The sequence below is a fragment of the Labeo rohita genome, unplaced genomic scaffold (genome assembly GCF_022985175.1).
Source record: "Labeo rohita strain BAU-BD-2019 unplaced genomic scaffold, IGBB_LRoh.1.0 scaffold_854, whole genome shotgun sequence".
In the NCBI taxonomy this organism is placed as follows: Eukaryota; Metazoa; Chordata; class Actinopteri; order Cypriniformes; family Cyprinidae; genus Labeo; species Labeo rohita.
In genome coordinates, this window is record NW_026129804.1 from 1 (window position 1) to 14,492 (window position 14,492).

General features: G+C 37.3%; 1 protein-coding gene across 1 annotated transcript; it reads right to left on the reverse strand.

Moving 5' to 3' along the window:
• Positions 1–4: 4 nt before the first annotated feature.
• On the reverse strand, positions 5–10,179 carry LOC127162195 (von Willebrand factor A domain-containing protein 7-like; the record flags this gene model as incomplete). Its single annotated transcript, XM_051104969.1, has 15 exons — positions 9,999–10,179; positions 7,481–7,699; positions 6,798–7,082; positions 6,615–6,708; positions 6,312–6,440; positions 3,747–3,933; positions 3,422–3,588; positions 2,854–2,966; positions 2,593–2,709; positions 2,138–2,329; positions 1,599–1,731; positions 1,182–1,334; positions 837–932; positions 428–693; positions 5–292 (listed from the first exon to the last, which is right to left on the reverse strand). Coding segments are annotated over exons 2-15 (2,418 nt in total), but the record flags the coding sequence as incomplete, so codon positions are not given.
• Between the last annotated feature and the right edge of the window lie 4,313 nt (positions 10,180–14,492).

Here is a 14,492-nt window from a genome sequence, read left to right on the forward strand (position 1 = left end):
CTGTGGAGACAGTGAGTCGCAGTGTGACATAATTCAGATCAGTGGATCCTGGAGCTTCTGCCTCAATAGTGAGTGTGACATCCGTCCCTGACTCTGTGTTGGAGGGTGCAGTCAGTGTGACACTTCCTTGAGCGCTTCCCCCTGTTCCCAGGGTCAGAGAGCTGGGGAAAGACACGCTGAAGCCCTGGTCAGTCCGAGCTCTGATAGTGTAGTTGCCGCCTGTAGTATTAGTGGCCACTGTAAAGTTGAGACTGAATGGGACTCCTGGCTGTGTAGTGTTCTGTGATTGGGCCTGTTAAGGAGCATGCATGTTATTTATCTTAAAGTGATGAGCATTTAAAAGCTTTTTTAAGTACATTTTACTTAATAACTGTCATAAATTACAGTTATTTGTGTTTGCGTACCCAAAATTTTTAACAGTTCTTACCATGATGGTTATTCTAGATCCTTTATACTGGGTGGGTGACTGCCTCTGAAATCGACTAACCAATGACGAGTCATTCAACAGCCCTTTCAGCTGGACCACAAACGCCCACTCTGGGATTCTGTCTATGTTGACCAGGAAGTCTGTCGCACCAACAGATTTGATGGTTCCATTAACAACAGCAGATCCTGAAGCTTCAACTAGAAGCACGTCAGTTACTGAGACTGAATCTCTTCCAGTCACAGAGACGTAGAAAGTAGCACTCCGACCTGATCAGCAATAAGAGAAACACTTTGAAATACTTTGGGGGGAAAAAAAGTTTTTTTGTTTTTTTTCCAAATTCAAATTTTAGTTTGTATTTATTCTAGTAATTTTAAATATTCATATTTGAGATAGGATATCAATATTTTACCAATAAAAGGGCGGGTGAAACTCTGTCCCCATGAGTCTCCATGGCCTCCCTCAACTATCTCCACAAAGTAAGAGATGATGTCTACAGAACTCTGACCTGTATTCACAATTGAATAAATATAAAGGTGCATACATTTTTACTTTGTTTTAGCTAACTGAGTGTCAAAATGACAATATGACAATATTTTGTCATAAAAGTCATATTTTGTAATTCAGAATGTACCTTCAATTTATATTTATTTTATATTATATTATAATAATATTATAATTTATTATAATTCTAATATTATAATTCTAATATTATTATATTAATTAAAATCCTGCTGGCAGAAATGTCAAAAATTACCAATGACTTTGAGAGTGTAGGAGCTCGTGGAGTTTATACTGATCTTCCATTCCCCTGTCTGGTTGTTAGAGTTAATTTTTACTCTCCTTAAATTCCCAACAGTCTGGATGCTGCCCAGAGGACCATCTGACACTGAACTTGACTGAGACATACCTGATGGTGTGGGGACAAAAACATTACATTAAGAGTGGCACTGTCACATGTGTGGTTGCAAATGCATGGAGAGTAGAGGTGTAGATCCACAGTACTGCAAGCAGCAGGTATTTATAAAACCAAACACTCAGGAACTTGGAATCACAAGAAACCAAAGGAGTGCACCACCAAACCAAACACTGACACACAATAATTATCTGTTATTTACTGTTATTTGATCTGTTAAGCACTTAAATGAGTATTCTGGTTTATGTGTTATCATACCTGTGGGGCTGTAGAGGGTAAAGACTAGAGAGTCTCCAGTGACATACACTGTCGTGTTGGACAGAGTTGGATCCAGCACAAAAGAAAAGTTTTCTGCCTTGGCTGAACTTCTTTTTACCTGAAGAACAGTCACCTTCAAGAAACACATTTAATATTGAGAAACACACTTAATATTTGACAACATTATCAACTTTATAGCACAGACACTATTGGAAGAGAACCAAACTAAGCTGGATAATGACATCACTGTTTTCTCCAGAGCTTATAGATGAACTGAACTCATACATAATGAACTTTAAACAATTATCAAACCAGACTGAATTAACAATGAACTGACTTTTTAGTATTGTCTTGTTTTTAGAGCTACTTTACAGTAGAATTGAATTTTGTTTTGCATCATTGACAGTAACAAGCATTTAAATTGGAATAAGATTAGTTGCATAATGCAAACTTATATTTACGGCAAATTATAAAAGACATCTTTTATAAACGTGATAATAGAGTTAATATAGTGAACTCAAAGAATTGTTAGAAATTACCAAGTCAGCAGTGATGGCATCTGTAATGACTGCATTGGCTTGAGACAATGTTGTGCTTGTGACCTCTATGGTCTGTCCGCCAGAAACACGGGCCAGGTCTCTGTACAACTGTATGTCTGACAGAGACAGTAAACTTGTTGGCAAGACATCCTTTTCATGTAATGAGATGGAGCTTGCAAGCAGGAAGTTGACCTGGATAGTGAAAAGAAAGAGAGAGAACATAGTTAAATTTGTTTACATTAGTTAATGCATATGCAATGAACTAACAATTAACCAAAAAAAAAAAACAGCATTTCTTAATCTTGATTAATGCATGTTTTATGTATTATTGTTCATTGTTGATTCATTATACACAATGCATTAACTAATGTTAACTATAACTAGATCTTTTTGTAGATATTAAGACATGTTACATAACTGAAGTAACAAATCTAGCAGTTCATGTAGGCACTTACTTTTGACTTGGTGCTTTCTATCATGGCCTCAACTGCATTTTTTAATTCTGTGTTCTTTGCTGAAGCATCAGTTAAAACAAAAATGTCTGATGATGGAGGAGCTTGTGTCAGTGTCAACTATAGATCCATGAAACAATGAAACAGAACAAAAAGGAACCTTTACAAATGAATTATTCACAATAATTTTCTATCTAAACTTTCAGAACATTTGTTCTTTTTTCAAGCTGAATGAACATTTAAATCACAGTCCAAAAGACACACCAGGAGTGATGACAGGAACATGTCTAAGATGTTTTCACCAACTGATGCTGAAAGGGAATTAATATGTTCTTTGAATGTGTCTGCATTTGCAGTCTTTATCAGAGATCCAAAACCTGTCATCAGAAACACACACATTACAGAGACCAAGAACATGTACAATGCATTTTGAAAAGAAACTGTGCCTGATCCATGTATCTTACCCAAAGTAATATATATAACACAGCAGAAAACTATAGGCTGGCAATAGACTTATAGCCTTTACAATGGCAGGCACTGCAGAAAGTGTTTGTCTGCTGAAAGGTTTTTCCCCCATAAAGACAAACAATCAATATGTTGTTAAAAAACATTGCATTCCCAGTGAACACACTGTACTTCTATCACTCACAAAACTTTTTTTCAAAAATGTTAACCTGTGCCATCAGACTATAAATGCCATTCTCTATTTATGGGGCTTCAAACTATGAAGGCAAAGTTCTGCATAGGGCACCCATCTGACCAGCAGCGTCTCTGAAACAGTCTTATCTTATTTTAATAAAACTATTTAATATTTTAAGCACAGTAGACCTACCCTGGCCAAATGTGACTAGAATGTATTCTAAAGGTTCCTCCGATGTTCCTTTCCTGCTGTCTATGATACTTAAGCACACTTGCTTGAACACTTCAATGTAACCAGACAAACTGCCTGAGATGTCAAATACAAAAGCCAGAACTGAAGTCTGAGTCAGGCCCATCAACCTAAAAAGAGAGAGAAAGATGAAAGAGTAAAGATATAGCTCACTCTATTCCCATTTACTGAATGAAAAATGGACAGTCTGGACATTCTTCTACATGGCTTTTATTGTGTTCCTAGAAAAAAAATGGAAAAACCATACAGGGTTTGAAAGGTCTTATACCGAAGAAAGGCTTGGTCGCCTGTGTCCAGTCGGATGTTTTCCAGTAGCTCCATTGTGGCGTTGATGGCCATTTCAGCAGCATGGAGGTGAAGGAAGCCATGTTTTGAACTGATGTCATCCTTATTGATGCCTCCAGTGGGTTCTTTATAACTGGTCAAGTCAAGAAGGCCACCATGGCTACATTTGCCTGACAGACACATATTTTCATTAAAATTTTGTTGAATAGTGCTTTTAAAAATATATACAGGTGCATCTCAATAAATTAGAATGTTGTGGAAAAGTTCATTTATTTCAGTAATTCAACTCAAATTGTGAAACTTGTGTATTAAATAAATTCAGTGCACACAGACTTAAAGGGGACATCGGATGCCCATTTTCCACAGGTTGATATGATTCTTTAGGGTCTTAATGAAAAGTCTATAAAATACTTTGGTTAAAAATTCTCAATATTTGTGTAAAACAAAACCCTTTTTACCTTCCCAAAATCAGCTCTGCAAAAATCATCTCATTCTGGTCGAGGCTGCTTTAAATGCAAATGAGCTCTGCTCGCCCCGCCCCTCTCTTCTCTCTGTGGAAAGAGGAGCCTGTTTACCTTAGCCGCGTTTAGCCACTAAACTTGCTAACTAGCACTTTATTAGGAAAGGCGATCACAAAGATTCATAAAAAAACTCTTTAACTCACTTCTGCTGTAAGTGAAGCTGGATCACGAATGATTCGCGCAAACATAGACGGATATATGTAGATCGGGAGGCGCATTCCCTTCACAAACAAATGTAATCCACTGCATCTTCAGCTGCTCAGATGTCGGGAGTAAATGACAACCACTATGTTCATTATTACATCCAGCAACACAACACCTCAATCGCTCAATCAGAGATATTCTTGTCAGATAAATTAAAAACCACTGCATGGATTTTTATCATTATAGAGTAGATTTGTACATACACTGCCAACACACATTAATGTTCAAACAACATGTAAAAGTGAACTTAGCATCCGATGACCCCTTTAAGTAGTTTAAGTCTTTGGTTCTTTTAATTGTGATGAGTTTGGCTCACATTTAACAAAAACCCACCAATTCATCTCAACAAATTAGAATATGATGACATGCCGATCAGCTAATCAGTTCAAAACACCTGCAAAGGTTTCCTGAGCCTTCAAAATGGTCTCTCAGTTTGGTTGTACACAACCATGGGGAAGACTGCTGATCTGACAGTTGTCCAGAAGACAATCATTGACACCCTTCACAAGGAGGGTAAGCCACAAACATTCATTGCCAAAGAAGCTGGCTGTTCACAGAGTGCTGTATCCAAGCATGTTAACAGAAAGTTGAGTGGAAGGAAAAAGTGTGGAAGAAAAAGATGCACAACCAAAAAGAAAAATCGATTTAAGAATTTGGGTGAACTTCACAAGGAATGGACTGAGGCTGGGGTCAAGGCATCAAGGACCACCGCACACAGACGTGGTAAGGAATTTGGCTACAGTTGTCATATTCCTCTTGTTAAGCCACTCCTGTACCACAGACAATGTCAGAGGCGTCTTACCTGGGCTAAGGAGAAGAAGAAATGGACTGTTGCCCAGTGGTCCAAATTCCTCTTTTCAGATGAGAGCAAGTTTTGTATTTCATTTGGAAACCGAGGTCCTAGAGTCTGGAGGAAGGGTGGATAAGCTCATAGCCCAAGTTGCTTGAAGTCCAGTGTTAAGTTTTCACAGTCTGTGATGATTTGGGGTGCAATGTCATCTGCTGGTGTTGGTCCACTGTGTTTTTTGCAAACCAAAGTCACTACACCCGTTTACCAAGAAATTTTAGAGCACTTCATGCTTCCTTCTGCTGACCAGCTTTTTAAAGAAGATGATTTTATTTTCCAGCAGGATTTGGCACCTGCCCGCACTGCCAAAAGCACCAAAAGTTGGTTAAATGACCATGGTGTTGGTGTGCTTGACTGGCCAGCAAACTCACCAGACCTGAACCCCATAAAGAATCTATGGGGTATTGTCAAGAGGAAAATGAGAAAAAAGAGACCAAAAAATGCAGATGAGCTGAAGGCCACTGTCAAAGAAACCTGGGCTTCCATACCACCTCAGCAGTGCCACAGAATGATCACCTCGATGCCACACCGAATTGAGGCAGTAATTAAAGCAAAATAAGCCCCTACCAAGTATTGAGTACATACACAGTAAATGAACATACTTTCCAGAAGGCCAACAGTTCACTAAAAATGTTTTTTTTATTGGTCCTATGAAAGTATTCTAATTTGTTGAGATTTGTGGGTTTTTGTTAAATGTGAGCCAAAATCATCACAATTAAAAGAACCAAAGACTTAAACTACATAAGTCTGTTTGCACTGAATTTATTTAATACACAAGTTTCACAATTTGAGTTGAATTACTGAAACAAAATGAACTTTTCCACGACATTCTAATTTATTGAGATGCAACTGTATATTTGTTGTGGCTCCACAAGTATCAACGCTACTCTCTACTGAAGTATCATATTCTCCTGTTCGGGGACTTTCTGACTTTGAAAACCAAAACACCTATACCGGTGCTAATATCAGTTTTTACCTGCAGGTTTGAATGGGGAAATCAGGCTGAAATATCCTGAAGTTAATATTTTCTGCTGCTGTACCTCTGGGAGAATGTTGTCACTGCAGTCTTCTCCAACACAGCTTTTACATGTTTTTGTATTCGGACCTATAGACATCCATCCATACATAAAGTGAGGGTGGAATTACACAAATTTACAAAATATTTAAAAAAATTGTTACAAAATTGTTATTTGAAATATGTGCGTAATTGTAAAGGTGGCTAATTATTAAGTGACTGTGGACAATTTTGAGATGAATACATGACTGCACAGCACAGTACCTGCTAGTCTGTCGAGAGGAGCCTCAGGTTTGATGAGAGTGCTGAAAGGAGCCGTTTCTCCCAGTTCCACCCAGTTACTGTGGCTATAGAAATCCTGCACACAAAAACTGTGTTTGAAAAAAATCTGCTCAATTCAGTTCACAATTCTAGTAGGATGTAGGATGGTCTTCTGGACAACTATACCTGTAAAGTATGCAACACAGCCCCAAGACTGGTCCGGGCAGACAAATAGTTCCCCTTTCCGATGTTGATTTTCACAGCAGCTACACCCAGAGTGATGAGGTCCCGTCCATTTTTGAAATCTTCATTATCAAAATGATGAGCAGTACTGAACTGCTTTCTATACACAGCTGCATTGCTAAGGGAAATGTGAGTAACAGCTAGATAGAAAGTGGCCAGTTTTAATAAGGTGGAATATGCATTTGAGCAGGCTCTCTGGACGGTAGTTGGAGTCAGTTTGTTGTTGATCTGGAGGTGAGGAGTGGAAGGTAGAAAAATTGAATGTTAACATTTTGCAACTTTTTAACTGCCACTAAATGCATGGTTAATATGATTAGACAAAAAGTTGATCATATTAACTAATAATTCTGGCCATATTCAGAAGAGGACTGATCTAATGTAATACAATTCATCATCTATATTGCAAGTTAATTTACTTACAACTGAACTTCTATCTGTCTGGAGGTGGCATACTTGCAATAAACAAAAATAGTTTATTAGTACTTGTGATGGCTCACATTCTTGTGGCCATCTTTTAGTTTTGTTTTGTTGGCTAACATTCTGCAAATATGTGAGCTCTATAGTCAAACAATTTGTAAACAGCATGTGTATAGCAAATTAGTTCATAATCATTATTATTTTCTTACAGGTAGTGTAAATTCTTTCCCCCGGGCAGTGGCTACGTCACGACACACTTCCGCCATCTTGCGGAGGAAAGCTGCCTCAGTGATTTGATGATGGGTGAGGGATCCATCGGCAGGAAGGATTTTGAATGCTGCAGCCTGAGGGGACTGAAATACAGCCCCCTGGAGGACAAATACAGCCACTACAAGCAGTGAAACCATGACTGTCACTGTTCACAACAACTGTAGGAAAAATCATAGGAATTAATTCATTTTATGCTACGTTTGTTATAAAATATGTTATTTATTACTAATTTGTGTCTCTGTAGAAAAATACATTGTGACTCAAACCTGCAGATTAAGTCTCTTTAATACAATGTTTACGTTCGTGGTGATTAATTGTGTTTGCATACTGTTTCTTCAGAACAATAAAGATTAAAAGTGAAAGTGATGGCCCCGACAATACACGTATTGGATTTCTGTCTTATTATAACCAATTTTAGGTCATGCAGCACCTTGCTAATGAAGTAATTAATTAATCAGGTGTGTTCGATTAGGTGGTCCCACTTTATATTAGATGGCCTTTACTACTATGTACTTACATCCAAAAATAAGTACAATGTACTTGTTGTGTCCATATTGTTTTGCAAATCACTTTTGCTGCTATTAAGGTGGGATACTGGTAAGGTTAGGGACAGGTTTGGTGGTATGCATGGGCGACATTTAACTCTTGAGTCAGGGGGGGCAAGAATTTCGGGGGGAGGTAGGGGGGATTCGGGCCAGTTTTCACGTCATAGTTCAGACGCGGGACGGTCTTCGGGCCTGTTTTAGGTTTCTTTTTATTTTTATATTTTAGACATCCACCAAATATGATGAAAAAAATCCGCCCTGGTGGAAACAACAGGAGACTTTACTTTTGCTTTCACTTTCGAAACCGGCTCGGAAGGCGTTTAGTGTCTCTGTGCGCATGCAATAGGCTAAAGCTTGCCGCAAAGCACCGGCAAAAGTTATTACCATGAATGTGTCGGGGGGGAAGTAGAAAGGAGATTTTTTAATTATTCATTAATAAACTAGTGTTTTCTAGGTCAATGTCGCAAGGATGGAGTTGCCGATCCTCTTCTCGCCATCTCCTCTTTGGATGCGCCTTTAGAGAGAAATGCATCTTTACAGATTACATAATGAAACAGTTTTTGTTTTCGCTTTGCTTTATTTCGTTAAGTTATAATTTAAAGCTTTCTATAGATATATGTATCATGTTTGTGAGGTATGTATTCGCTGAGTTTGGGTTCATTTTTGTGAAGCACTCCTGTTGAGACCACAGAAAGCGCATCATGTTTGCTTTCTTTATTTTATAGAACCGTTTGCAACGTTTTGTTGATATTGTGAGTGCACACAAATAAAAGTAGACCCTTTACAGTTTGGAATGATGTATTATTCTTACTTTTATCAGCAAAAATGACGGAATATTTAAAATGGTTTCCACTGAAAAAAATGCAAGTGATTGCGCTGGCGCCTCCACGTTCAAAGCGGCTTTAGCTTGCACTCTCCGCACAAATGACTGGATATGGGCCTAGCACACATTTATCTAGGTTTAACGTTTAAACTAAATGTTTTATACATGTTTTACATCTATAGATATTTTATTTTAGGCAAGTCGTGATGATTTGAGAAGGCACTTTCAGCGTATAATCCGTCATAAATATGCAGATGTCCTCCCGAAACATTGCAAACGAACGATTCATACAAAAACGAACGGATTATAGCCTAGAAAATGCGCAAAGCTCGCTCACTTTATTAACACGTAGAAGCGCCAATCATCTCAGTTAATCGCTATCTCACAAGTTCTCTTATAATCAATGAAGCTCTCTAAACTACACAATGAATCCCTTATTTACATCGCGTCTGCGCTTAGTTAGTCATGAGATGATTCACGAGCGCGCAAAACTGCACTTGAAAAAACCGATCCAGCGCTTTCAGAGGTGAGTGAATTCTGACAAACTAAAACGTTTCTCATTGGCCATTGCGTTCAAGAAATCAGCAGATATGTCTGCATTGCTCAGCGCTGCAGAACGTTGCATAGTTTGCCAGATCTTCAGTTGCTTTTGCTTTCGTTTGAGGGTATTTAGCACCGTCTAGTACAGTGTAATTATATATGTAATTACAGAAATTAATTACGGATGTAATTACATTCAGGTATTTTTAAAAATGTGCAATTTAAAAACATGTATGTACATAATTAGTGCATTGTACCAAATTATTAAATTAAATGTAAGTACATAGTAGTCACATAGGCCACCTAATATAAAGTGGGACCGATTAGGTAGGCATTAAATAAGTGTATTGATTAGGTTATAGGAATAATGGTTTGGACACACTGCTTCTTCACACTCAGAAAGAAAAGAAAGTGTAAGGAGACTTAAAAGTATTTTCAAAATGTGATCTAGTAATTGAGTAATAAATTTCTCAGATAAACATAACACATCCTTAGTAGATGTAACACTGCACAGACACACACACAAATCAATGATAATTATTTCATTACCTTGTAGTAGATTTTGCTTGAGTATTATGTATTTGCAGACTCCGTTTGTATATTTACACTGATTAAATCACAGATTTAAATTAAATGACCATATCTACAAAATGAGTCCACCCAGATGGTTAATGATCTATATAGAAACCCCAAAATAGATGGTGCTGAATTGGAAGCAAAAAAGAAAATAACTCATGCCTTGCACATTGCCTGCCTTTAAGAAGGATGCTGGTCTTTTTTGGTCCTGGAACAACATTTCTGACAACCAATGAGGTGTGAGGGCTAAGATGTTGGGCTAAGAGTTAAGCTTAGTACTGAGTTGATGACTTGTACACCGTTGTTATCAGCTTACCTTTACAAATATTAACCATGGTTTTACTATAAATAAAACAAAAAAAAACATGGTTAATATAGTTAAACCATGGTAACCACAAATTAAACATGGTCTTGCTACACTAATCATAATTTAGCCATGGTATTTGTAGTAAAAATATGGTTATACAAATGGTAATCAATGCATCAAAAAACATGGTTACTACACTTTTACTATAATAAAACCATGGTTAATTTTCATAAGGAAACTCCCTTAAGTTTATATGTTAGGTTATGATTAGGGTTTGTGTTACAACCAACAAAACATGCTGATCCAGGAACATGTCTGGATAATCAGGATGTGACAGTCAGTCTTTATAAATCAAATCAAACGAAACAGTTTAAATGGCAGATAAGATAATAGAATGCAGCTTGGCCTGGAAAGAAGTTTGACTTCATTCCCCAAAAACTGCTGGTGTAAGAAAAGTTTCTGCTTGGCCCTTACAAACCACACAGACCATGAAAATGGTTTTAATGGCAGATAAGATAAACAATATAAGCAGGCGTCAAATGCAGAGTAGTCTAGACGTCACAGCATATGCCTGAAACCAAACATTACAAGACAAATGACAGTTGTGAGGTAAATTGTCAATCCTGGATAATACATTACACAGTCAAAACTAAGGCAAAAATTAAATAGTCATCATATTAGACAGGAAATGAAGAGCTTTTAATGGTCTGAGGGACCCTAGAGATCACGATCTCTACAATCTCTACAATTCAAACAAAGAGCAAAAGTGGCACTGAGAAAAACACAATGTAGACTCTACTATGTAGTTGTGACTGGAAAGCTTAACTGTGGTGGGAGCTACAGAAGTGCTTTTTACAGAACTGACACATTAACAGAAAAATGTTCACTTAATTTATGACCTTGAGTTTTTCTCATCTATACAGAATGGAAACTATTAACCCTAATAGAGCAACACACATGGAGAAGGACACAGAATATGATCCACTGGGGCTAATTAGTTGTAGAAGGGCTCTTTATAGAGGCAAAACATGTGACCACATTTCCCACCCTGTCTACAGATACCAGCTCTACTTCCTGAGAACAACAGGAAGCATTGTAGAAATCCACAGTCACATTTGTGCCATCTGCACTCATCACATAACTTAAGCTGAGAGAGCCATTGCCACAACTGAGAGACACTCCGGCTATGCCTGTACCATTAATGTTCTATGATACTGCTGCATTTACAGGACAGTCAAACTACCTGACAAAGGCAGAGTAATGCAAAAAAAGTTCTAATATATATGCAAATCACAAAGGCAGAGTAATGCAGAAAGCGATATACTCTCCTCAGTGAATGGTAAATGTTAATGATATATACTCTTGTTTTTCTGCAGCTTTCATAACAGTTACCTTGCTCATGACAGTGAACATATGTGGCAGTGCCATATAATTTGAGTCACCAGACTCTAAATCTTCTGCTTCAATAGTGAGTGTGACATCCGTCTCTGAGTCTGTGTTGGCGGGCACGATCAGTGTTCATATACATATTATATTATACAATTACACAGTTATAAACAAACAAAGTGCCCAGAGAATTCCCAGAGAAAAATGTTCAATTAAAGACAATTGTAACATTATGTTAACATTTTAATTTAACTGGAAAATTCTCACAAAAGATTTTGTGTGCGCATACTATAACTTATGCACAGCCTCTGTCAGTATATTTATACACCTTTACACATGTGATATCATGTCAGCATCACACACACTTTTAATTTAAATGAAGGACTGTTTAAATGACAGTCCTTTCTGTGTGTGTAGCTGTAACAATGTCAGTAAGAAGAATATTAATTCTTTGTTAACCACTATTGTTGATTTTGCCCTTTTAAAAATACATAAACCTTGTGTTTGATCTAACCATAGCAAACATATCTTGGTTTTCTTCACAACTGTGACCCATAACAATGCATAACTTACTTTCCCCATAACAAACTTTCCCAGAACATAATGCAATGCCCTTTTTTAATATATATTTTTAAATACACAATTATACACATAATTTTATTAATTTAATCCTCCCAAACTGTCTAAAACATTATAACCTATAATCACTCATGTGACAGAAGTTCAGTGAAGTCTCTGAGCTTAGTAGCTCAATAGCTTCAAACTGAATGAGAGTGGAAGCTTTTGTAAAAAGCAAAATCAATATATGAGCTTACACAATGCTATACTTCTTGTGTGTACTGTCTTTATTAAACATTTAAAAGATCAGAATATTTATTGAACTATGAAAATACATCAACGTAGCCACAAAACTTAATCCCAAACACACCTGTTCACATACAACAGAAAGTGAAAGTTTAATTTCAATGGTAAACCTTAACATTAACTCTTTAATATTTACAACAGCTTTTTACCTAAGACAGTTCAAGACAAGTAAAGATTTTAAAATACTGTGCTACTTGCTGTACTATATGTTATTTAGAATCATACAAATGGCAAACGTCTGGATGCTGCCCAGAGGACCATCTGCCACTAAACCTGACTGAGACATACCTGAAGGTGTGGGGATAAAACATTACATTAAGCTCAGTACTGAATTAATGACTTGTACACCATTGTTATCAACTTATAAACTCCCTTTAGTTTATATGTTAGGTTATAATTAGGGTTTGTGTTATAATTTGACAGGATTGTTGTTCCAAGGCAAACAAAACATGCTGAGCCAGGAACATGTCTGCACAAGTGTGCAGGATGTGATGGTCAGTCCTTAGAAAACAAACTAAATGAAACTAAACGGCTTAATTGTCAGATAAAATAAAAGAATGCAGCTTGGCCTGGAAAGAAGTTTGACTTCATTCCCCACAACCTTGCTGGTCTTAGAAAGGTGTTGCACCATCCTTACAAGCCACAGAGACCATGGGTTTCAAATGTAGATCGGCATTCCAACAGTAGACTTAACACCCACAGTAAACTGTCAATGCTTAATACTGCATTACACAATCAAAACAAAAAACATGCTAAAGCTGTGGTCCATCTGGGTTTGGATAGTGTAGATGCTGCCTGCAGCATTAGTGACCAATGTAAAGTTGAGAACGAAAGGGATTCCAGGCTCTACAGTGCTGTTTGGTTGGACCTGAGAAGGGATATGGATAATATGGTTAGAGATATTGCCAATTTATTTTACATGTGTTATATATATTATTTTCAGAGGTTTTGTAAATTCCATGTAAGTCCATATAAAATGTTCAGCGTGACAAAAATGACACAATATTGATGTGCACATGCCCAGTAGCCTCATTTGCTGGCTTGCATGTAATAAAGGTGTTTATTCAGTTTGGTCATTTAATATTACTTTTTTAATGTATTAACCCACATGAAGTGTTTTCTGTATAACTGTTTTCTGTGGGGGGAAAGCGATTAATGTTAAATTAAATTTTCTGGGCTCATAAGTGTTTTTTTGTTTTTTTTAAAGCATTTTAGAATGTGCCACTGAGAATTCAGAAAAGCAAAGAATACCCACAAAGGTGAATATGATGTTTTAGTCAGTAGAGTTGGGGTACTCGGACTCGAGTCCGGTCTCGAGTACAATTTTTAGGAGACTTGTCACGGACTCGGATGCATTTTTACTCGGACTTGACTCGGACTGGAGCATTTCGGACTCGGAAAATATCCCGAGTCCATCCAAGTCCAGAGAAAGTTGACGGAAATGTCACTGACTCGATGCATCATCACGAAAGTGGTATTTAGTATTTGCATGTGTTTTTAAGTCTTCTCCAGTAGCTACTTGAAAGCCGACGGGTTTATGTGCGCACACACTCAAAGCCTCTCAGTCAGTGTGCGAATGCTGAGTTCTCTTTCGCTTCTAATAGGTTCTGTTATTGCTACACATATGCTCGTCTTTGAGACTATTCATGTAAATGTCTTAAGTAAACCTGAACAGTTGGGAGAAATACTGATGCGTCAAAATATTTGATCTGTGCGTCAGATCTTAAAGCGACAGCAGCGTAAACCTGCAGCCACAGACCGCGTCATAAATATCAATCAAACAACCAAAGAAAAAGAGAAAATCACTCACTTTTCTTGACTGAATCACTTATTAACTTTAATAACAATCATATTTAACGTATACAGTGAAGATTTTGCAGTGTTTTATTTTAATATTTATTACTTCAAGA